Consider the following 23223-nt stretch of genomic DNA (forward strand, 5'->3'; position numbering starts at 1 on the left):
TTTACAGTTCCAAACATGAGAAAGTCTTCTCATAATAACCTCTTTGTCATTGTAAGTGAATTAAATGTGTGACAATTTGCAAGAATATGATAAATTTCATTTCAATCAATAAGTAGCTTGGTTGTTGAGGAAAACCACCCCATTATAGAGCAAGTGCGAAGTTCTGACATTTAAATGCAATGAAAAAAAACTAAACGGAGTTGTTGATCAAGTCCGCTTGGCCCAAAATACTATAAGAGAATCAACCAAGAAATGATTACTTGGTTAGCCAACTAATGCGTTTATATAATGACTGATTGGTCGCGTAATCAACCTGTTTCTTCCAGATTTGGTGAGGAAGTTGAATCGCATGATCAGCTGATTTCTTCCAAATCTGGTGAGGGAATTGCTGAATGAGTTTCGTGAAGACCTTACTTTGACTAGATTTCTCACAAGGTAACATGAATTTATCCAACCAAAAACTCACTTAGCCACACCTGAAACTTTATCATCCACACCAGTGCTAGCTACTAGTAGGTAGACATGAGACAACTACCAGATTATGCGTCTTGAAACTCGTACTACGAACAAAAATGACACAGAGATATGCTCATTCTCATGTTCTCTGATCAATCATTTCTTCATTTGTTCCGAGTATTCTAAATAATGAACTAAAAATAAATTAGCAGACGAACCAATCACTGTACACCGCTGGTAGTGTAATATACCTTGTGACCACAGATGAGCAACACCAGACATGGAGCTCCATGAAAACAACTAATTGATAGATAACATAAGGCTATCATTGGGAAAATAACACATGGCCACCAATCTTGACTCATAAAAACGCTTGATATGAAGAGCTCAAAAGAAAAGAAAAGAGCAATTGGGTAGAATTGGTGCCCAGCAAACTTAGCCAGAACCGTTCATCTACTAAACTCTGTATCTGATAGTCAATCGAATTGAATGATCTAAGGAAGTCCGTTAATTATATCCTTGTAGCATCAACAAAAAATTACAAAGGGACATTTCTTGGTTGATGCCAGGATTAGAGCCAAAGACAAATAAAAGGGGAAAAAGAACTCGTAATATGCAGTACATGTAGTGAACCCAAAATTCATTAATGGCACCACCTTTACCATACAACTCCAGCAAGGCTAATTCTTCTGCATGTGTTCTCCAAAGCAACGAACATAAAAGCAAGCACTTCTTGAGCTTAGGCCGTGAAGACTTCCAGTCAATCTTCATCAGAATAATTGAACTTCACTGAGTGTGATTGTAGATCAATCTGCCCTCCTCTGTATGTTCCACGCTTCTTCTTGGTCTTTTCATGCCGAAAGTCCCTGCATGAGAGAGACATTAAGATAGATTATTAGGCTCCAATGAAAAAACATTGTGTAACTAGTGAGTAGACAGCGTATCATTCTAGTGTCTGCCAACTTCAGTTGATCTCTAAGATTTGTAAGGGAGATGTTGGTTCTAATTTCTCAATCCCTCTAATACATAGCTGTATGATCAGGTACTGTGATGTTTTATTTGGTAATACTGGTCACTTATTTTTTATTCTCAGCAAAAGACCCCAGCTAGTTCAAACTACCCCGTTCCTATGCTCTTCCCTTAATGTTCTATGCATACATTTCAGGTATCTCTGCAAGCCCATGCTAGTGTTGTGCTAAAAAGGACTTGCTCATTGCATTAGTAAATATATGTTAATGCCGAATTTTACTTATTAACATGATTTTCTGGATGTGTCATTATTATAAATGATTAAAAAAATGCGGTGCACATATGGAAACATTTTCACAACTTATCATAGAACCTTTTAATTATTAATATAGGGTTCAGATATTTTATCAAAGAAAAAAAGGGTTCAGACAAGCGGCCACTTATAATTCATCTCCTGAGTTCCTCTATCATTGTTTCAACTAATAACAATCGATTCCAACAATAATCTAATAAGAGATTTTCCAGCTGAGACAGGTTTCACCACATAACTAAGCTGCAAACTGCATGCGTTGATGATAAATATCATACAACTATATCTTTGAGTAACAATAACAGATGGATGGCAAACAGGACACATACCTTCCTTTTACTTGACCAAGAATTTCCTGAGCTTTTGCACCATAGCCAATCTCTGCACCATCCTGTACCGAAAGGATTAAGCTTCAGGAAAACCAAACTCAGACAGAATGAACCAAGAACCACAGAAAGTAGTCGGTCTCACACCTTTGCCCAGTAAGAGTTATCTTTAAGCTTCTCATCTGTGAATACCACATCATCCAATTTTACCCTTTGAAATGCCTTTTTTGGCTGCATTAAAATCAACATCGTTTCAGCCAGCATGCAATGTTGTCATAATATATGGGGGAGGAAGACAAACAAACATTGAGCCTCGATAGCATCATCATGTAAAAATCACAGGGCTGCAGAGTTTAATTTGATATCATCTGCAATGACCCATGAATGAATAAATACGAACATGAAGGAATGTGCATTTAATATGAACTAAAGTCACTAATACAACAGGTTAAACTTTGTGCCCCAAATTTGTCTTACCTTGAACTTCGATTAGATCAGCAAGTCTAAAGAACCCCGGGTTTTCCAAAAGTACAAACCATTAGATTGTCTCAGCAATATATCAAAAGTTCAAAACCTCTATTTCTCTAAAATTATGCTAACACACTAACATGCAACTGTCAGACAATTTTAATGAAAGCAAGAAAGAGTGTTTTGGCCAGGGGAACCAAACAATTTGGACCTAAAACCGTATTGTAGACTTAAACTTTGCACATATTACGTCTTAAATCTTTGACAGTACAAGTCCGTTCATCACATAGATGTTTGACCGGTAATGTATGTAGCATGGTAGCATTTAGACAACAGTCCAAAAGGGACATGTCATCTAGTATAGTAGTATTTCACTACCATCCTTTCCTCATACACAAAGGTTAAGAAATTACCTCAGTTGAACCATTGCGCTGCTTCTTTATGCTCTTCTGCATGGAAGACTTCTCAGAACATTCATCTTCTTTGCTCTTCCCAGGCACTGAATCATTTTCTTCACAATCCAATCTTTTCCGTTTTCTGGAGCTTTTGTTTTCCTTATCATCTGTAGCATCAACATCAGATATTTTGAAACCTTCCTTTTTCAAAACAGTGTCACTTGCATCTCCCATGGCGACTACCTCCTCATCCTTGCCACCTGAACTTTTCTTCTTATTCTTCTTTACTTTAGTTTTAACATCCAATAGGTTTTCATCTGCAATTGTTTCACTAATTTCATTGGCATCATTTAACTTCTTTTTCTTTTTCTTCTTATCCTCAAATTTTTCCTGTGTCTCTTCTACGCATACTTGTTCATCACCTTGATCGAGTACTTCAGAAATCTTCTTGTTTTTCTTCATGTCCTTAGGTTTTATAAATTTCTCTGGAGCTGGATCATTCCCTGTACAGATAAATAAAATCAGATAAAAATCCTGGTCACCCACACAACGAGAGAGAGAGAGAGAGAGAGAGAGAGAGAGAGAGAGAGGGGGTTTATAACATTTCAAGCGTACCATTCTCCTTCTGACTGTTTTCACTAGTATTGCCCTTATTACTGCAACAGATAAGTACATGTGTGTGAGAATACAGTATAAAACCGAACACGTCACTCCACAGACTTATCATTGAAATAAGAATAGATCAACCAAATGAATAATACTATGAAAGTCAGCCAAACAGCGTCAATTTCATCGCAGTTGACATCAATAGAAACTACAATATAGGACCCGAAACCTATGATTTCAGGGATAACGCTGCATTATAGAAATACCTTTATACATCACAAAACAGAATTTATTACAATTGATCTGATTGTACCGAAACTTTCATTTATTTAAACCAGATCTAAAAGATGGACAAAAGGTAAGATTAGCATCAGCGAATAGTAGTTGCCCATCTCCAAATTAGTTGAGATAACAAAGATCATTAAACAAATCACTTCTGTGCCACAGAACAAATGAAAATGCATTGAACTATATCCTAGTGCTTAACTGAAAATCTATAACATCCACATATAATGTGACAGTACTCAAAGTCTTGTAATTTATCAAGACATGAGTTATCCACAACCAACGGCGGTGTGCTGACACTTCAAATAATTACTCCCAATGCATTGGCAAACTTCTTACAATTAATGAATAGTGACCGTATTGGTACATACAATAACACAAGGTAAATAATTGATCAACCTACCACATTTCAGAATACTTGCAACACATCTCTTCCAAATCCAGTGAAGAATCCTTCATCCCATTTTTCTGCACAAGACACATTCTAGTCATATTACAGAAATTACCATAATGCAAACAGCTGCGAAATCATAAGCCAACACTTGTGAATATATAGTATCTAAAGAAGCAAACTTTATCCAACACTAGTATACAACTATTTCCCAACTTCATCTTTAAGGCCAAGTTAAAGTCTCCTTACATATTATATATGAAAACATACGAGTTCAAATCAGTATTCACCATTTAATTAACAAACCAAGATTAAAAAAGCAATCTTTTTGAGCCAAATGAATGAGAGAAGAAATAACCCACCTCGATTGGAGCTTCAGAAAGAAACTTTTTGAGGGTTTTGGAGAACCCATTGGCCTTGAGGAACTTAGCAACGGCGTGGAGGAGAGGACCCTTGTGGTCGGGAGAGCTGTTGGGGTTGCTCTGCTTCATGGGTAAGTTACTGTTTGCAAGGAGAAGAACTTGGCGAGGCTTGAAGGCAAGAAGGGAAGGGCTGAGAGTGTCCTGCGTCCTTGTTGGGGACTTGGGCATGCAGAGAGGCTTCTCACAAACAGCTTTATTTGGAGGGAGGGAGATGAAGCAGCTCTCTCAACTCTCAAGTGGGGGGTTTAGGAGGAATTAGGGTTTTTGTAGTTGGGAAATTACAATGTTGACACGATATTGCCTTTATATTGTACCTGTATTTAAAGACAATTTTAAAAAAAATTATTTTCAAGGAATACTTACTATAAAAATCACCTGAGCGGGCAAAACGGTCGCAAGGTAGAGCGCTTGGCGGATGTTAGCCGGTTTGTTCATTATAGATGTATAGTAGCATTTCAGTCACAATATATATAAGCATTTTAACTCCTACAGAGCCGCAGAGAATCGACATTCGTTGAACCCCTCATCCCTCTCCGGCGGCTTGCTCTAGCACCTAGTCGTCCATGTGTGGGACTTTGTTGCCGTCGTGCTCCAAGTGTGACTTTTTTCTTGGGGAAAGCGGTTGTGGTGTGTGAAATGAAGAGTGGGGATATGACAGCGATGGTAGTGTGGCGGCGTTGGCATGGCCATCTTGGTGTGGAGGATGTCAGATCAGTGTTAGGGCGATGTGGGATGTCATGGTAGATGCATTATGTGGGATGTGGGATGTTTTAGTAGATGCAGTAATGCTCTAGTTAGACATCGAGTTCCTTATTTGGTCAAATGAACGCAGTTTTTTACGAGCAGAATGAAACTTATGCCCAATTTAAGAATGTTTTTCAGGCTGTTTTTGGAATTGCTTCTGCTTTTGAGTCCGACATATGGTGTTTAGTAAGACTCTGAAAAGTTGTTTTTAGCCAAAATTGCTTCTCCTCAAAGCTGATATTGAGAAGTTACGATTTTGAGCTTCGGGAACTGCTTTTAGAGAAACACGGAACTACAGTAATTTTTAAAATGAAATATGGTTGTATGCCAATTTTGTCTGACTTTTATTCTGCAAATTACATTGAAACAGTAAACACACACAATCCCTTCCCCCTGCCCTTTTTTGCTGTCAACAATTTATATCGTTCTCTTCTCTGCGTTTGCTCATCGAAAATAAGGTCAAAGCATCATTCATTCTCCATCTCCTTCAATCTTTAAGGGGCACGTGGCAGCCTAAAGATCGAGACACTCCATGTAATTATGTAGTCTTGTTGTTTCAATTGGGTCCGGTGCACAATCAAGTTTGCTCAATACTTTCGATTTTCAATTGATCCAGAGTAGTGTTTCTTGGATGATGAAGAATATTGAGGAACAAATGTGGACCGGGAACTACGATGCACATAAACTTTATCGGAGGTCCGATTCCCGCTTCAGAATCAGAATTAGAATCAGAAGTGGAATCGCCCAGAAGCGCTCGAAACTGCACTCCTGAAAAAGAAGGTTTTGGAAGTGCGAGGGTTGAGTTTTTATAGTTTTCTTATCTTTTTTCCGGCTCTAATATAAATCTCTTTTAAAATCTTCATATTCTAAAGACTCGATAATTCATGAAGATAAATCAAAATCTAGAATTGAATGAAAACCTAGAAAATATATAGTTGAAGCCTCGTTCAAGCAGGTTGAATGAGATTTGAAGATTTGTTTGAGTTTTTAGTTTTGTGTGAGAGAACAAGGGCATATAACATTATAGATGAGTTTGATTTGGAGCAAGATACTGATTGAAACTAGATGAGTGAAAAATCAATGTTGTGGATTTTGGAGCTAGACTAGGATGAAGCTAAGAGAGAGAGAGAGAGAGAGAGAGAGAGAGAGAGAGAGAGAGAGAGAGAGAGAGAGAGAGAGAGAGAGAGAGAGAGAGAGAGTGCATAGTCGTTCAACTTTGGGGTGCGACGCTCATTGCAAAATGTAGATACATTTTAATTCCACATACTTGGTCAGTGTGATTGGAGAGATCCTCATATGTATGATGGATTAACTGAGAGGTGATGCGCATCATTTGTGGTTAACTACACTACTAGTATCATGTTAGTTATTGAAGTATTTGTGTTGTTTATTCTAGGTCATAACAAAATGTTTATTGAGTTCATTTTCTATCATATTGTTATTCTATAATGTTAGTAATTAATTTGTTGTTTTATATAATATATTTTTTGATATAAATATATATTATATTATTATGACACTTCTAAAACGTACACGCTTCTAAAAAAATCACTTTCGCACCTCCAAACGCTTCGTTTCCGCGTACCCGCACCCGATTCCATGCAGCTTAAACTGGAAATGGGTTGTCTTGAACTTTGCTCTTTTGCTCTGTTTTGGGTTTCACATTCTGTCTTCGCCAAGGGAATGGGTTATAGGAATTCATGATTTGAACTTTGCTTTCTTCCACCCGAAAGCAACTGTAATGCAGAGTTGCAGTCAGATTTGATAGGTAGAAGAAGAAAATTTTATTCCAGAATAAAATCTAAAGTTGAGTTCCCAATAACTTAATTTGGAGCAAGGATTCGACTTGATCAATCTCAAACAAGTATGGGTAATTAAGCAAGCTGCAAGCCATCATCATTAATCAACTCAAGCACATAGATAAACTTCAGTAATGATAACAATACCCTACCGTTATAATCAAGCTTTATAGGCAAGAGAGATATACTACTGAAGATAGGGAAATGAACCATGCAATGGGTTTCAGGAGGGAGATCATTAGCCAATTTTAGCAGGGGGAACCTGGATATTCTCAAAGAAAAATACGAATAAGGGAAATCTGGAAGTTTCAAGTAATTAAACTCATTAGGATAGTGAACAATCCAAGAAAACAAAATTATAAATTAAGAGAAGCTATTATTTTGAGTTCAGAAAGATGACACGTGAAATTATAAGTATGCATTAAAATTATATTAAGTATCCATGTCTAATTTAGTAATCATACATATTCACATCATTTTTGGAAAACAGTTTATCAAACACCTTATCTACTTTCTATCACAGCAAATTCAAAAATAATTTTGGCCATAGCAAAATCAAAAACAATTTTGGCCATAACAAAATCAAAAACAATTCTGCTCACAACACATTAATGTCAAACTAAGCCTTAGTGTTGCTTGTATTTTCCAATTACAACATAGTAGGAAAGCTTATAAACATAATAATATTATGGCTTTGCATGAGCATTATCTTTTTAGTAGATTGCAAAAATTGCAAAACAAATAATATAGCCAATGTTGTACGCAATACTAAATTATGCATATGCATGTTATGATGTATAGGTTATGATGTGACTTCTTATTTTATTTCAAGATGTTTTTACACTGCATGAGGCTTGGAGTTGGTACTATAAAAATGGTACAGAAACCGTTCATCCCGTACCGAATTCTGATGAATCGGTAAAATTTTCAGGTCCCGAACCTATATCTGTACCGAAAATATATAAATGGGATGGATCAGGTTCGATGAATCCGATACCGAATATTCCAGCCTAATTTGATATTTAGGTTCTATGTGTTTTACTTGACTTATGCGGTTTTATTAATCTCAACGGTGTGAGGCTGCCATTCTTAAAATCTATTTCAGGAAAATAACAAAAAACAGGTCTGTCAAGAATAAAAAGGTGACACATTCAGATAGTTTATGTAGTAGTACAAACTATTTTTCATATGCGTGTATTCTCCTCCATATAAACTCGTATTTGGAGAAGAATAACAGCGACTTCCCATCTTCTCCCAGGTTCATGCACAAATATTGAAATACTATCCAACCAGAAAATTTAGGGTGTTGACGACTTGGCGTACAGAAGTCCACACTGACATTCCATATATATACTTGTGCATCTCTATTTTCCGCCGCATATTCATTTCTCCCCATATCATTCGGGACCTACCCCCAAGTCTGGCCAAGCTCTTGTTGGCTCTAGGGGTGGACAAACTGACCCGAAAACCGAAAAAAACCGGACCTGAATCCAAACTGAATCCGAACAAACCGAAATCTGAATCAAACCAAACCGAAATCTGAATCAAACCGAACCGAAAATAAAAAAACTGAACCGAACCGATTCTATTTGGGTTGGGTTTTGGGTTCAGTCCCTTAGAAACCGAACCGACTCGAACAACCCGAAGTCAATGGTAAACGTTACAAAACGATATCATTTTGTCATATTTATAATTTTACATTATTATTTTTTTTTAATTAAAAAAATAGTGTGGTCGGCCTCACAGCCGCACATAATTTCTAACCTAATTGACCTAATGTATAAGAGGCGCATTATTTAGCTGTCTTGCTTCCTTCATAATGCGATAGTTTTATTTTAAACCTAATATAAATGTTATGATACATTAGTTGATACTTAGGAAATCGCCAACTCTAATTCGAAATATGATCGATCGACACCAGCAGATGTGATTGGTATATATATTTAGGGACCCCGTAAAAATTTCGTCCGTTTTGGACATGGTTTGACCGTTCGTACCTATGGTTAACTAAAAAAGAGGCGTTTTCACATATTGAAACCCTATTGACCGAGGCTTTGCAAAATATATTTCTTTAGTGCGACCGCGCATGGTAGATTACAAAAATTAAGTGATTTCAGATATGCAAACAGCTTTCGGCGTTCGCATATTTGTAATAGGTCCTCCCTTATGGCATAATAGTGGTGTTTTCGATTTACCAAAAATTCTGACGGTTAAATGAGGTCCGAATTGGATGAAATTTTTATAGGGTCACTAAATATATATACCGATTACATCGGCTGGTGTCGATCGATCCCTAGAAGTTTCCTTCACATAGTCACTTCATAATGCGATAGTTTTATTTTAAACCTAATATAAAGGTTATGATACATTAGTTGACACTTAGGTGATCGTCAACTCTAATTCGAAATATGGTCGATCGACACCAGCAGATGTGATTGGTATATATATTTAGGGACCCCGTAAAAATTTCGTCCATTTTGGACATGGTTTGACCGTTCGTACCTACGGTTAACTAAAAAAGAGGCGTTTTCACATATTGAAACCCTATTGACCGGGGCTTTGCTAAATATATTTCTTTAGTGCGACCGCGCATGATAGATAACAAAAATTAGGTGATTTCAGATATGCAAACGGCTTTCGGCGTTCGCATATTTGTAATAGGTCCTCCCTTATGACATAATAGTGGTGCTTTCGATTTACCAAAAATTCTGATGGTTAAATGAGGTCCGAATTGGATGAAATTTTTATAGGGTCACTAAATATATATACCGATTACATCGGCTGGTGTCGATCGATCCCTAGAAGTTTCCTTCATATAGTCGCTTCATAATGCGATCGTTTTATTTTAAACCTAATATAAAGGTTATGATACATTAGTTGACACTTAGGTGATCGTCAACTCTAATTCGAAATATGGTCGATCGACACCAGCAGATGAGATTGGTATATATATTTAGGGACCCCGTAAAAATTTCGTCCATTTTGGACATGGTTTGACCGTTCGTACCTACGGTTAACTAAAAAAGATGCGTTTTCACATATTGAAACCCCATTGACCGGGGCTTTGCCAAATATATTTCTTTAGTGCGACCGCGCATGATAAGTAACAAAAATTAGGTGATTTCAGATATGCAAATGGCTTTCGGCGTTCGCATATTTGTAATAGGTCCTCCCTTTATGGCATAATAGTGATGTTTTCGATTTACCAAAAATTCCGACGGTTCCGAATTAGATGAAATTTTTATAGGGTCACTAAATATATATAACGATCACATCGGCTGGTATCGATCGATCTCTAGAAGTTTCCTTCATATAGTCGCTTCATAATGCGATAGTTTTATTTTAAACCTAATATAAAGGTTATGATACATTAGTTGACACTTAGGTGATCGTCAACTCTAATTTGAAATATGGTTGATTGACACCAGCAGATGTGATTGGTAAATATATTTAGGGACCCCGTAAAAATTTCATCCATTTTGGACATGGTTTGACCGTTCGTACCTACGGTTAACTAAAAAAGAGGCGTTTTCACATATTGAAACCCTATTGACCGGGGCTTTGCTAAATAGATTTCTTCAGTGCGACCCCGCATGATAAGTAACAAAAATTAGGTGATTTCAGATGTGCAAACGGCTTTCGGCGTTCGCATATTTGTAATAGGTCCTCCCTTATGGCATAATAGTGGTGTTTTCGATTTACCAAAAATTCTGACGGTTAAATGAGGTCCGAATTGGATGAAATTTTTATAGGGTTACTAAATATATATACCGATTACATCAGCTGGTGTCGATCGATCCCTAGAAGTTTGTTTCATATAGTCGCTTCATAATGCGATAGTTTTATTTTAAACCTAATATAAATGTTATGATACATTAGTTGACACTTAGGAAATCGCCAACTCTAATTCGAAATATGATCGATCGACACCAGCAGATGTGATTGGTATATATATTTAGATACCCCGTAAAAATTTCGTTCGTTTTGGACATGGTTTGACCGTTCGTACCTACGATTAAGTAAAAAAGAGGCGTTTTCACATATTGAAACCCTATTGACCGGGGCTTTGCCAAATATATTTCTTTAGTGCGACCACGCATGATAGATAACAAAAATTAGGTGATTTCAGATATGTAAACGGCTTTCGGCGTTCGCATATTTGTAATAGGTCCTCCCTTAGGGCATAATAGTGGTGTTTTCGATTTACCAAAAATTATGACGGTTAAATGAGGTCCGAATTGGATGAAATTTTTATAGGGTCACTAAATATATATACCGATTACATCGGCTAGTGTCGATTGATCCCTAGAAGTTTCCTTCATATAGTCGCTTCATAATGCGATAGTTTTATTTTAAACCTAATATAAAGGTTATGATACATTAGTTGACACTTAGGTGATCGTCAACTCTAATTCGAAATATGGTCGATCGACACCAGCAGATGAGATTGGTATATATATTTAGGGATCCCGTAAAAATTTCGTCCATTTTGGACATGGTTTGACCGTTCGTACCTACGGTTAACTAAAAAAGAGGCGTTTTCACATATTGAAACCCCATTGACCGGGGCTTTGCCAAATATATTTCTTTAGTGCGACCGCGCATGATAAATTACAAAAATTAGGTGATGTCAGATATGCAAATGGCTTTCGGCGTTCGCATATTTGTAATAGGTCATCCCTTATGGCAGAATAGTGATGTTTTCGATTTACCAAAAATTCCGACGGTTAAATGAGGTCCGAATTGGATGAAATTTTTATAGGGTCACTAAATATATATAACGATCACATCGGCTGGTGTCGATCGATCCCTAGTAGTTTCCTTCATATAGTCGCTTCATAATGCGATAGTTTTATTTTAAACCTAATATAAAGGTTATGATACATTAGTTGACACTTAGGTGATCGTCAACTCTAATTCGAAATATGGTCGATCGACACCAGCAGATGTGATTGGTATATATATTTAGGGACCCCGTAAAAATTTCGTCCATTTTGGACATGGTTTGACCGTTCGTACCTACGGTCAACCAAAAAAGAGGCGTTTTCACATAATAAAACCTCATTGACCGGGGTTTTGCCAAATAGATTTCTTCAGTGCAACCCCGCATGATAAGTAACAAAAATTAGGTGACTTCAGATATGCAAACGGTTTTCGGCGCTCGCATCTTTGTAATGGATTCTCCTTTAGGACAAATTAGTGGTGTTTTCAGTTTACCGGAAATTCTGACGGTCAAACTAGGTCCGAATTGGATGAAATTTTTACATGGTCACTAAATATATATACTGATCACATCGGATGGTGTCGATCGATCCCTAATAGTTTACTTCATATAGTCGCTTCATAATGCGATAGTTTTATTATAAATCTAATATAAAGGTATGATACATTAGTGGACACTTCAGCAATCGATAACTCCAGTTCGAAATATGGTCGATCGACACCAGCAAATGTGATCAGTATATATATTTAGGGAACCCGTAAAAATTTCGTCTGATTTGGATATTGATTGATCGTCCATACTTATGGTCAAGAAAAAGGCGTTTTGACATTAAAATCCTCATTGACTGGGGCTTTGCCAAATGGAATTTTTTGGTGCGACCGCACACAATCGGTGACAAAAATTAGGTGATTTCATATATGCAAACGACTTTTAGTGTTCGCATATTGGTAATGGGTCTTCTCTTATGACATAATAGTGTTGTTTTCGGGTAAAAACCCATCGGGTTTGCGGGCCTCGAAGAGCTTTTCAGATCCACGGGCTAAATGATGAGGCATAAGTCAATTAGGTATGAAATAATCATTAGACTATTAGTTTTTCATCTTTATGTTAAATTTTGTACTTTTAAAATTAATACATAATATTACGTATTTTACATACGGGTAAAACCGAAAAAAAAACCGAACCGTATGGGTTGGATTGGGTTGTGGGTCACAGTCTCTAAAATAGAAAAACCGAACCGAACCGAACCGAATTTAAAATTTGAGTTGGGTTATGGGTTTTGTCCAAAACCGAACCGAATGGACCCATGTCCACCCCTAGTTGGCTCTTCCGCGGGCTAACGTTGCTCATCTTGTTCTTATTCGTCTTTTGTTTTCTTCGCCACCCGTTCAACTTAGAATTCATGTGCCGTATGCGAGGTTGGGGTCTTCTTCATTCTAGGCTGCTGCGACCACACCCTATGGTGGTGGTTTGATTGGCCAACCATGAGGCAAGCATTACCCGGAGACATTGTCTCAACTTTTTTCAGTCTTCACCACTTCGCAAAGTGACCTGAAGTTGCAGATCTAGTTTTTCGATACTTAAAACTTTGTCCCAGACGATGATGTTGTTTCCTTTTGTCCTTTAGTAGATTAGTGAGGGTATATAAAGACCGTGTTAGTCAAACCCAAACTCCCTAAACTCACCAAGATGGAGAGGAAGACCATCTTCCGTAAAGTCGACTCCCCCTCCTCCTCCTCCGCCGCGGAAGCCGTAGCCAATATAGAAGACCTCTTAATAAAAATCCTTCTCTTTGTGCCAGCTTCATCAGCTGTTTATGTCAAATGCTTCTCCAAATATTGGTATTCTCTCATCTCAAACTTTGACTTACGTCGTTACCACACTCTCCAAAACCTGAACCCAAAAGTTTCTGCTTTCATCTCCAACACCACCTAAGACTACACCTTCATGTCCCTCCATAAAAACCCATCATTTTGTCATGACCATCAACGCTCTATCAACCCTTTCAAAACTCTCAACAGCTTCAACAACTGTGCTCAAGGCGACTATAATGAGTTTGGATTGAAGATTCTTCAGTCTTGCAATGGCCTATTTCTCTGCATTCCGTCTCTAAACACATAAGACCATATCAATATCATCCCACCTTGGAATACTATTCTCTCTATATTGTCAATCCCACCACCAACGAATTCGTGGCTCTTTCACCTCCCAGGGTTGCGATGACTAATATTTTCGAGCGGTATGCTCTTGCATTTGACCCTTTTAAATTGACTCATTACAAGGTGGTCTGCATTAATACCATTTTCAAGCACAAATGGCTGCACCAGGTGGACGTTTATTCGTTTGAGACTCAAATTTGGAGGCTTCTCGAGACGCATTTCGCCTCCAGGGACGTTGATTTGCGCTTAGACAGCAGGAGCACGGAAGGAGGTGTGTACTGCAATGGCTTAGTTCATTGGATAAGAGAGACGAGACAGAGGTTTCGATTCGTGTTGGCATTTGGGGGGGGGGGGGGGGGGGGGTAAACAATTTGGTAAGAAAGAATGCGAATATGGTGTATTCCTATGACATAGATGAGGAACGCTTTGGACTTGACATTCCTAGCGCTCCTCTAGTTGAAGTTTCCGAAATTTGATCATAGGTATTTTGGGGAATCTGGTGGTCGTTTGTTTTTTTATTGATGTATATAAGGACTGTTCATCAAACAATCACTTATATATGGATTGTAATGCTGAAATTGATGTCATGGAGATGAGGAAGGACTACTATGGTTGGTTTGTCAAGTATCATGTCGATCTTGATCTGGTTGTAGCTACATTCTGGGGCTACTATGATCAGTTTTCTCGTTTTTATATCTTGTTTCTTGGTGAAGAGGGAAAAGAGGAACAAGATCAACAACACTAGGAGGAGATTTCTTCATCTCTTTTGTTCTACGTTCCTGGTAAGGTCATATCATATAATCTCATGAGTAAGGCCTTTAAGACATGTGGACTTGGACGTTAATGGCTATTTTCTAATAGGGGAAATAGTTATAGTTACATGGTGACTTTAGCTTGTCTCTGATGCTCTATCGATGAATCTAGAGGTGGCAAGTAGGTCGAAAAGCCTAAACACGGCATGGGTTCGGCCCGTTAAAAATCAGACCGGCATGACCTGAGTCCGTTAGTGGCTCGAGCACGATAAATTCATGGGCCAGGCCGTTAAACATATAATTTTATATTATTTATAGAAAAATTTAAATAATTATAATAATGAGAATTGAATATTAGATTTTTTAAATATAAACTTCTTGATTATTTCATTATTTTAATTATATTATTCCACAAATATCATCAAAGTAGTTATTAAAAAGTCATAATTTTGACATATATAATGTTTTAAAAATAAGATTATCGAATGTGTTATATTATTTTATTTATTTTACTATTTTAAATAAATAGTTATATAAAATAAATATTCTAATTACACTATTTATTTTAATTGTGTCTTATAATGCTAATGGGCCGGACTGACCCGGTTTTTGACCCAGGTTGGGCCGGAACCCGGCCCGACATGGGTTTGGGCCGTGGGCCGGACCGGGCATAATATTTAAGCAAATTGGCCCGTTTGCTACCTCTAGATGAATCTATCTGGAATGCTTCTTGCTATTGCTTGTAGGTTGTGCATGGAGAGGGGAATTATTACTCACTAATTTCAGTTGTATGTGGTAGATTTTTATGTGTGGTGTATATATAAACGACAATTCTACTAAGGGATCAATTTTTTTGGTATTTTAAAGAGATGGCTCATTAACTAACTTTTCAATTACATTTCTATATCTCCACCATTCAACTTTTAAGGTCTAATATGTAGATCATCTCTGTAAAATTTCAGCCAAAATAGTGATCATTAAGGTATCAAACTAGTGAAAGCAATAGACATTTCAAATATGAACCGTTCATGTCTTTAAGTTTAAATCCCAATTTTAAATGCCTTAAAGACCTTCAATTTTGCTAAAATTTTATATAGGCGATTTACACATTAGACCCTAAAAGTTAAACGGTGGAAATGTTGAAATGTAATTGAAAAGTTGGTTAAGTGACCTATTCCTTTTGAAATGAAATAATTTCTTAAGATCATAAGGTTGTTTTTACAATGTTAGGATGTCTAATGAGGATGGTATACTTTCAATCTTTTAGTACCGAAAGTATCACAGCCAAGTAGTTTTGAATTATTGGTTGTCTCTAAGTTTTTTTTTTCGTCTCTTTTATTTAATATGAATAAGTTTCAAGGGGGACTTCATTATGCTTCTAGATAAATGACTGTCCTGTATAGAATTGTTTTCCAGAAAGAGGTTGTTTCTAATTTCTAGAACAAACTTGTAAGTTTCATATATGAAGAGGGGGTTCATCACTTCATCTTACAGTATAATCCTAGTTTATTTCCTATTGGCTCAGGAATAAGTAAGATTGTATATCGTAGGAGTTAATTCTCTTCCCATAAACTGAAATTATTGTGTGCATAAGCAATTTGGCATTATTCTGCTGTTGGGTCAATTGATCGAGAACAAGCTTTTCCCTAGGTTGTACTTACTGCAAATATGGTACTTGTGTTAGTGGAAGAGAAGGTGATTCATTCAATTGCAGAAACGGGTCTGGTCATGTCTTTACATGTTTTGGAGGTTTGGATCTATGATGAAGGTTTCATTACTTAGGTTTGAACTGTATTAATCACTTTACATTTTATGCCCTATGTGAACTTGTGATTGTTTAGTTAAGAGTTCTCTGATTGTCTAGCTCATTTGAAAACCTAAAATCTTGTTCTCAAAGTTCTTTAGATTACTAGGTCTGAGTGGAACTTGTAATATTGTTATCTGATATGTAGATATACTAAGCATTCTAACTAGGATCCTTTCTAGTGTCTGAACATGTGAGTTCCATGTCAACTTATTCATGTCTAAGCTCGCAATATTTGAAGCCAAAGAATTGAGTCATTATAGAATACAGACTTACAGAACTACTTAAATCTATTCATAGAAAACCAACAAGAGAGTCGTTTTCACAGTTCTATGATTGATGAGGATGAAGAGTTTCATGTATTGATATATGGTCTTTCTGGTGTCAAGATACTTTTGTAGCTGCTCTTGCCTGTTGCTACTCTACTCTGTCATCATCTTCATCAGTATTTCTTCAAACTTCAGATGTCCAATATGCATAATCTATAACACAAGTCTATGATAACTTGCAACTAAAGACCAGTTTCAAAGAGAATAGAAGATTGTAGGTTGTATTAGGGGTTTTAAGCTCTAATTGTTGTTTTCTCCTTTAGTTATCAAAAACACAAAAAGGAATAGAAGATTAGAAGCAAATTATGCATTTGGACAAATTTATCAGATAAAGAAGCATTCAATATAGAGAACATGATCGAAGATTGAACTTTGAAGAAATCCTTACTACCAAGGAGCTGATAATAGAGTAAGGCGCACAGTAGCAGCGTAGCAACATTTTAAAGCAGAAAGTAAATAAACAGATATATATTCCCTTGAACTGTTCCATATCAACATATATATAAACGTAGGCAAACATTTGTTTAGTCCATGTACTTTTGGTCGGTCATTCATTTAGTCCTTGAAGTTTTAATGTTATCTATATAGTTCTCGAACTTGTAACTTTTAATGTAGAAAATTTACTCCGTTAATTCATCTGTTAATAGGATGAGGTGGCCGTTAAATGTCCTAAAAAAGTGTAATTACCAAAATATCTTTATATCAATATTTCCTTATATTTTCTTTAATATTTTTTTTATTGATTTCAATATATTTTTAAGAGATATGAATGTCTTTACTTGACAAAGTCATTTCCATTATTTCTTTGTGTCTTCGTATAAAATACACTTTTTTTATGATTTTTAATTGCCACCTCATCATGAAATGTAAGTCTGAAGAATTTCCAATCCACCACACCGTCTAAAATTTTCTTAATACAACCAAAACCCTTTTGATTGGAATGTTTATCATAAAAAACCACAGCCCTCAAATACTCATTATGGTTTCATCCACCCCCAACACATGTAGTGACTTTAAGAATAAACCATTTGATACAAGGTTTTTTTTTTCCCAATAATCTCCTCCCATATCTTTTTATTATTGTGGTCATATACTACATCACTACTATGTATCAAAAAACACCTATCCATATATTCCTTAAGCTCCCCATGAAAGACACTTAATTCTTTCACTACATGTCATAATTCAAAATATTCGACATTCACTCTTAATGTTTTTTTTGTGTGCTGCCAACAGTACACCTCTAGTAGTCCCAGTTATAAGACATGAACGTGTCACAACAGTTCTTAAGCAATCAAAGTATTCTGTATTAGACAAATAGATATTCTTCTTCAAACGACTTCTTGCAAAATCATTCACCCACTCTTGTCTTGACCCTGTAGCAACAAGGACTCCTTTTTTTTTTACTCTCTTCCTGACCCCTTTTTTGTTAACCACCACAATTCTGGCTTCTTTAACATTTGAACTGATTAATGTAACAATGGAGGCCTATTTGTCATCTGCAGTACTTACATTTACATACCACTGTCCAATAAATTTTTCACAAGCACTAATAGCTGTTTTGAATTTCAACGCTACGGATGGACAATTGTCAAAACCAATTGTGCCTCACTTATCATACTCATACACTGGTCATAATTCCCACAAATAGTCGCCAAGCTATATTCACCAACTGGTACCAGCTTCTCTCAATTGCCATTTTTCATCTTGTCCTCCTCACTCTTCACACTAGAAAGAGAAATTCTGTTGTGAGGCGAACGCACCACATGGATGTTAGGGCGAGCCAATCGATGAGTAACATGTCAGGTCTTTTTTTTTTCACGCCAGCAAGCTTAGAAATCATTGAGAAAAATGGCTCCAACTTAAAAGTTGAATGTTAATTATCCCACTGAGTTTAAGCTAATTAGGAGTCTATGACTTTAATCTTGGAATAACAAACGATCAAGACCTCTTCTCTTCCACCCATACCCCACCTAGATTTCATCATTTTATTATTCCTCTCCGGTTCCACATTCATCAGTACTAGAATAAAATTCATTCTCATTAGATCAGGTATTATCTTCTTCTAGCTGAAATTTTGTTGTACATGTTATCTTTTTTGATCTCTTAAATTGCTTTAAGTGAATCATTTGAATGGGGCTGGGGAGAGGAGATTATTGCGATTAGAACATTAAAAAGGGTCATGAAGATGGGTTGTCTTGATTTATGCATTGGTATATTCTAAAATTTGTTTTGGGTATGTCCTTATTCTTTGCTAGTGTGAACTTGGTAATGTACACGGAAATAAGACATTGATTGTGTCAATGTTGTAGTTCCAGAATTTAGATTCATATGGAATTGAGATTATTATGTTTGATTATGGAATTGAGATTTTATTAGTCATAAAAAAGATTTTCTCATTACTCCCATAATATGAATAAATCATTTATACAAATTTGATGCAATTTGGATCCACGTTTTGTGGACCATTTTAGGTAAAAAATCATGTACAACTGATTAACATATATGTGCAGAATCCTCATTTGTTAATCAGATGGTATTGACATAACTAATTTGCTAATTAAATGAGATCTTTCCTTTAGCAGCCTGTGCTTATATAATTAATGGACGCATTGTGTTATAATTTTTTCTCTCTTACATTATGGATTTTTTTAATGACAGTGTTTGATCAATTGGCTTGTAAAAATGGATGAAGTAATTGGAGAAGATGAAAAACTCAAAGTGGGAATGCAAGTACACTCTAATGAGGAGGCTTTCAATATGTACAATTCCTATACTTTGAGGAAGGACTTCAGTGTTCGTAAAAGGGTATGTTCGAAGAGATTCAACAAATAACATCAGACAACGACATTTTTTATGTTCAAAGGAGGGGTTTGCACAAGACCATAATGCGTTTGAACCAACCAAACACAAAAAGTTGGAAACAAGAGTCGGATGTATGACTATGATATCATTGACAGTGAAAGATGGAATCTGAACAATATCATATATCAACTCAGAGCATAATCATGAGCTTGCAAAGCTTGAAGAAAAATCATTTCTAAGACCAATGAGGAACATAACAAATGCATGTGGACATATTTTTACTTCTATGAAAGATGTGGGAATATGACTGACGAAATCGTTTTCTTTCATGGAAAATGAAGTGGGTGGTCTAGCAAATGTGGGGTGCACTAAGAAAGATATCTATAACTACTTGTAAAGGAAGAAGGAAGAAATGATGGAAGCAGGTGATGCACAAAGCTTGTTGAATCACTAAGCGTAAACAAGGTGATGATCCAAACTTTTTTTACTCAATGCAATTAGATTAATATAGCCGAATGATGAGCTTTTAGAGGGATAGAATATAAAAGTTGGATTATGATGGTTTTGGTGATGTTATATGCATTGACACATCCTTTTGTATAAATAAGTATGATTTGATTTGTGCTGCATTAGTTGGAATAAATCATCATTGGAGAAATATTTTGTTTGGGTGTGCTTTCTTATTGGACGAGACTACGGAGTCATTTGTTTTGTTGTTTAAGACATTGGAAAATGCTCTACCATAAGCTACAATGTAACAATCTTGTCTCCAATCACTGCAGCAACGGTGGACCTATGCCTCCAAAATATGCAGTTACTGACCCGTGACGTTTTCTCTGCTTCATCATTATCAATGCTCTATATGAAAAAAAAACAATTCTTTTGTTAAGAGAGAACAAATGTGGCCTTCTTCCCACCTCATTTAAATTCTTTTCACCAAGAAGAAAATACAATCACCTAATAAAACCATAGAACGACAATTATTTTCACCATTCCAATTACAACCTTCTTGTAACGGGCATGTTAAAAGGAAGAAATCTATGTTGGAGCATATAAGGCACAACTGTGAAAGATATATATAAGATGCAGTGGTGATGACTTATAAATGTGTCTTCTCTGGTAGTTAGCACTTAGCAGGGGCTCACATGGACATCTTTTATATCAATAAATCTTTTGAGTTTTCTCAATTATCTTGGTGGATTTCAGAACTTCTCGTGGATTCGAGGAAACCTAGTATTATGGATTCGAGAAAACCTAGTCTTATGGATTCAAGGTTGTCGTTAGTGGATTCTAACATATTAGTTCCGCTGCATTAGTTGGTATCAGAGCAGGTATGACCTATCTCTTTTATCTACTTTGCTTATCTATGGGTGACGAACAACGTGGTAACAATCAGGTTATCATAGCCGATCTAGATGTTGATGCTGTATATTTTTCTACATCAATGGTTGTTTTATCTAATCAGCTCAAGGAAATCCACGAGTTGTTGGAAGAATAGAATAACAATCGCAGCAAAGATAAGGAAGGAGGATCAAATGGGCGAAAGAATACTTCGAGTCAAAATTTTAGAAGGATGACAAGCTAAGTAGCACGGACACGGACACGATTCGATACGTAGACAATGCATATAGAATTGTTTTTAGACACGGACACGTGGTGGACACTTTAATTAAATATTATTTTTAATATATATTTATTTAAAAAATTATTTTATAAATTTGAAAGTATTTAGAATTTTAGATTTATATATATGTCAAAATGTGCATTAAAATGATGAAAACATAACTTGTTAGAATGGCTAAGGACTTGATAAGTACATTGTATAACCACGGTTCGAATCTCACCACAAGCGTTCTTATTTTTATCACGAGTTTCTCTCCTTATATATATTAAAGTGTACATAAATATAACAAAAGTTGAATCTGTTGGAATGGTTAAGGAGTTATTGAGTGCCTTGGATGACCAAGGTTCGATTCTCACCATAAGCACTTTCATTTTTATTATGAGTTGGTGTGTGTCCGGACCGTGTCCAAAGTCAGTTCGCCTGTCCGTGCTACTTAGATGACAAGTTTTTGCCAATTTTCTGGTCACATACATAAGGAGAGTTTTTTGAATTGGCTTAATGAGACTGAAACATTCTTTGAAATCAAGATGATTCTAGATCATAAGAAGGTCAAGAGGGTGGGGTTGCTTCCCATATCGAGGGCACTGCCGCTGCTGATTGGTGGGATGGATTACAAAAAGCCAAAAAGATGCATGACAAAGATCACGTAAGAAACTGGAGAAAGATGAAAGGTCTCCTTAGAGAAAAGTTTATGCCAGTAGATTTTTCAATTAAGAAGGGTACTTTTAGGTGGAAGAGAACAAGATAAAGCGCTAGAGAGACGAGAATGGGGGCTCATAAAGAGAGAAGAAACAGATGGAGAAAGAGGGAAGAAAGAATGCTGCCACTACCAACGGCGGTGATCATGGACTTAATGATCCAGTGGCTAAGGCTGTGATTCAAGAATCCATAATCAGTGACAGCAGCCGTGATAAGGGTCATGATCAAAAGGGTGGAGCTCAACACCCTGATGATGTTCTTGCTTTTTCTCGATGTGTTCACAAAATAGACTCTTCACTTGAATAGAACAACAGTCGATTATGTTTATTATTAACAAGTTCTTTTTGCGCACCATCTTGCTTATGTATTTATAATAGGTTGATATAAACTGATACCAATCAGATTCCAAACATTACAACAACATGAACAGTTAACTTTCAAAATGTAGTTGGACCTAGTTTCTAGACCTGTAGATACTAAGCATGTTTGTACTAGTTCTTCAGTTGATATATACAAAAGGAATCTATGCAATTCTTCATTCCAGAGTGTCAAGATTACCTTTTTAACTATTGTGGATGATGTTCATCGATTAGTTATGTGCGAATTGCAAGAGTTAACATTTAACAAAGGTAAAAGGTCGACTCTTAACATCCGATTAGATGATTATCTATATGCTATGCAAACCAACGAGTCCGTTGTTAAAACTCTAACTACACAAGAATGCAGACCCGTGTACAAATAAATGTAATTTATTGAATATCAAGCGCGGGGTTACAATCTTTGGTGAACTCCTCTGATTCTATCTCCGTATGTGATTTGGCTCAAGGGTGACATGCACTTGATCTTGAGGATTTGAGTTTGATTTGGATTTGATTTGATGAAGAACGAGCGATTTGGCCGCTTGATGATTCTTCGTGGACTTGAGTTTGGATTGGACTTGGATTTGATGAAGAACGAGCGATTTGGCCGCTTGATGATTCTTCGTGGACTTGAGGTTGGATTTGGATTTGATGAAGAACGAGCGATTTGTCCGCTTGATGACTCTTCGTGGACTTGAGGTTGGATTTGGATTTTGATGAAGAACGAGCGATTTGGTTGCTTGACGATTCTTCGTGGACTTGAGGTTAGATTTGGATTTTGATGAAGAACGAGCGATT

At 36.4% G+C, this 23223-nt stretch overlaps 2 protein-coding genes across 2 annotated transcripts; one reads left to right on the forward strand and one right to left on the reverse strand.

Annotated features, from left to right (window-relative positions):
• Positions 1-866: 866 nt before the first annotated feature.
• Positions 867-4889, reverse strand: LOC126790096 (uncharacterized). Its single transcript, XM_050516229.1, has 7 exons — positions 4569-4889; positions 4219-4283; positions 3540-3580; positions 2943-3427; positions 2209-2292; positions 2065-2126; positions 867-1322 (listed from the first exon to the last, which is right to left on the reverse strand). Exons 1-7 carry the CDS (start codon positions 4794-4796, stop codon positions 1217-1219), a joined length of 1071 nt encoding a protein of 356 aa, XP_050372186.1. The 5' UTR covers positions 4797-4889; the 3' UTR covers positions 867-1216.
• Positions 4890-22162: 17273 nt separating this feature from the next.
• Positions 22163-22372, forward strand: LOC126792059 (uncharacterized). The gene has a single exon (XM_050518560.1). It carries the CDS (start codon positions 22163-22165, stop codon positions 22370-22372), a length of 210 nt encoding a protein of 69 aa, XP_050374517.1.
• Positions 22373-23223: the final 851 nt, after the last annotated feature.

Source organism: Argentina anserina, chromosome 4 (assembly GCF_933775445.1).
Source record: "Argentina anserina chromosome 4, drPotAnse1.1, whole genome shotgun sequence".
Taxonomy (NCBI): domain Eukaryota; kingdom Viridiplantae; phylum Streptophyta; class Magnoliopsida; order Rosales; family Rosaceae; genus Argentina; species Argentina anserina.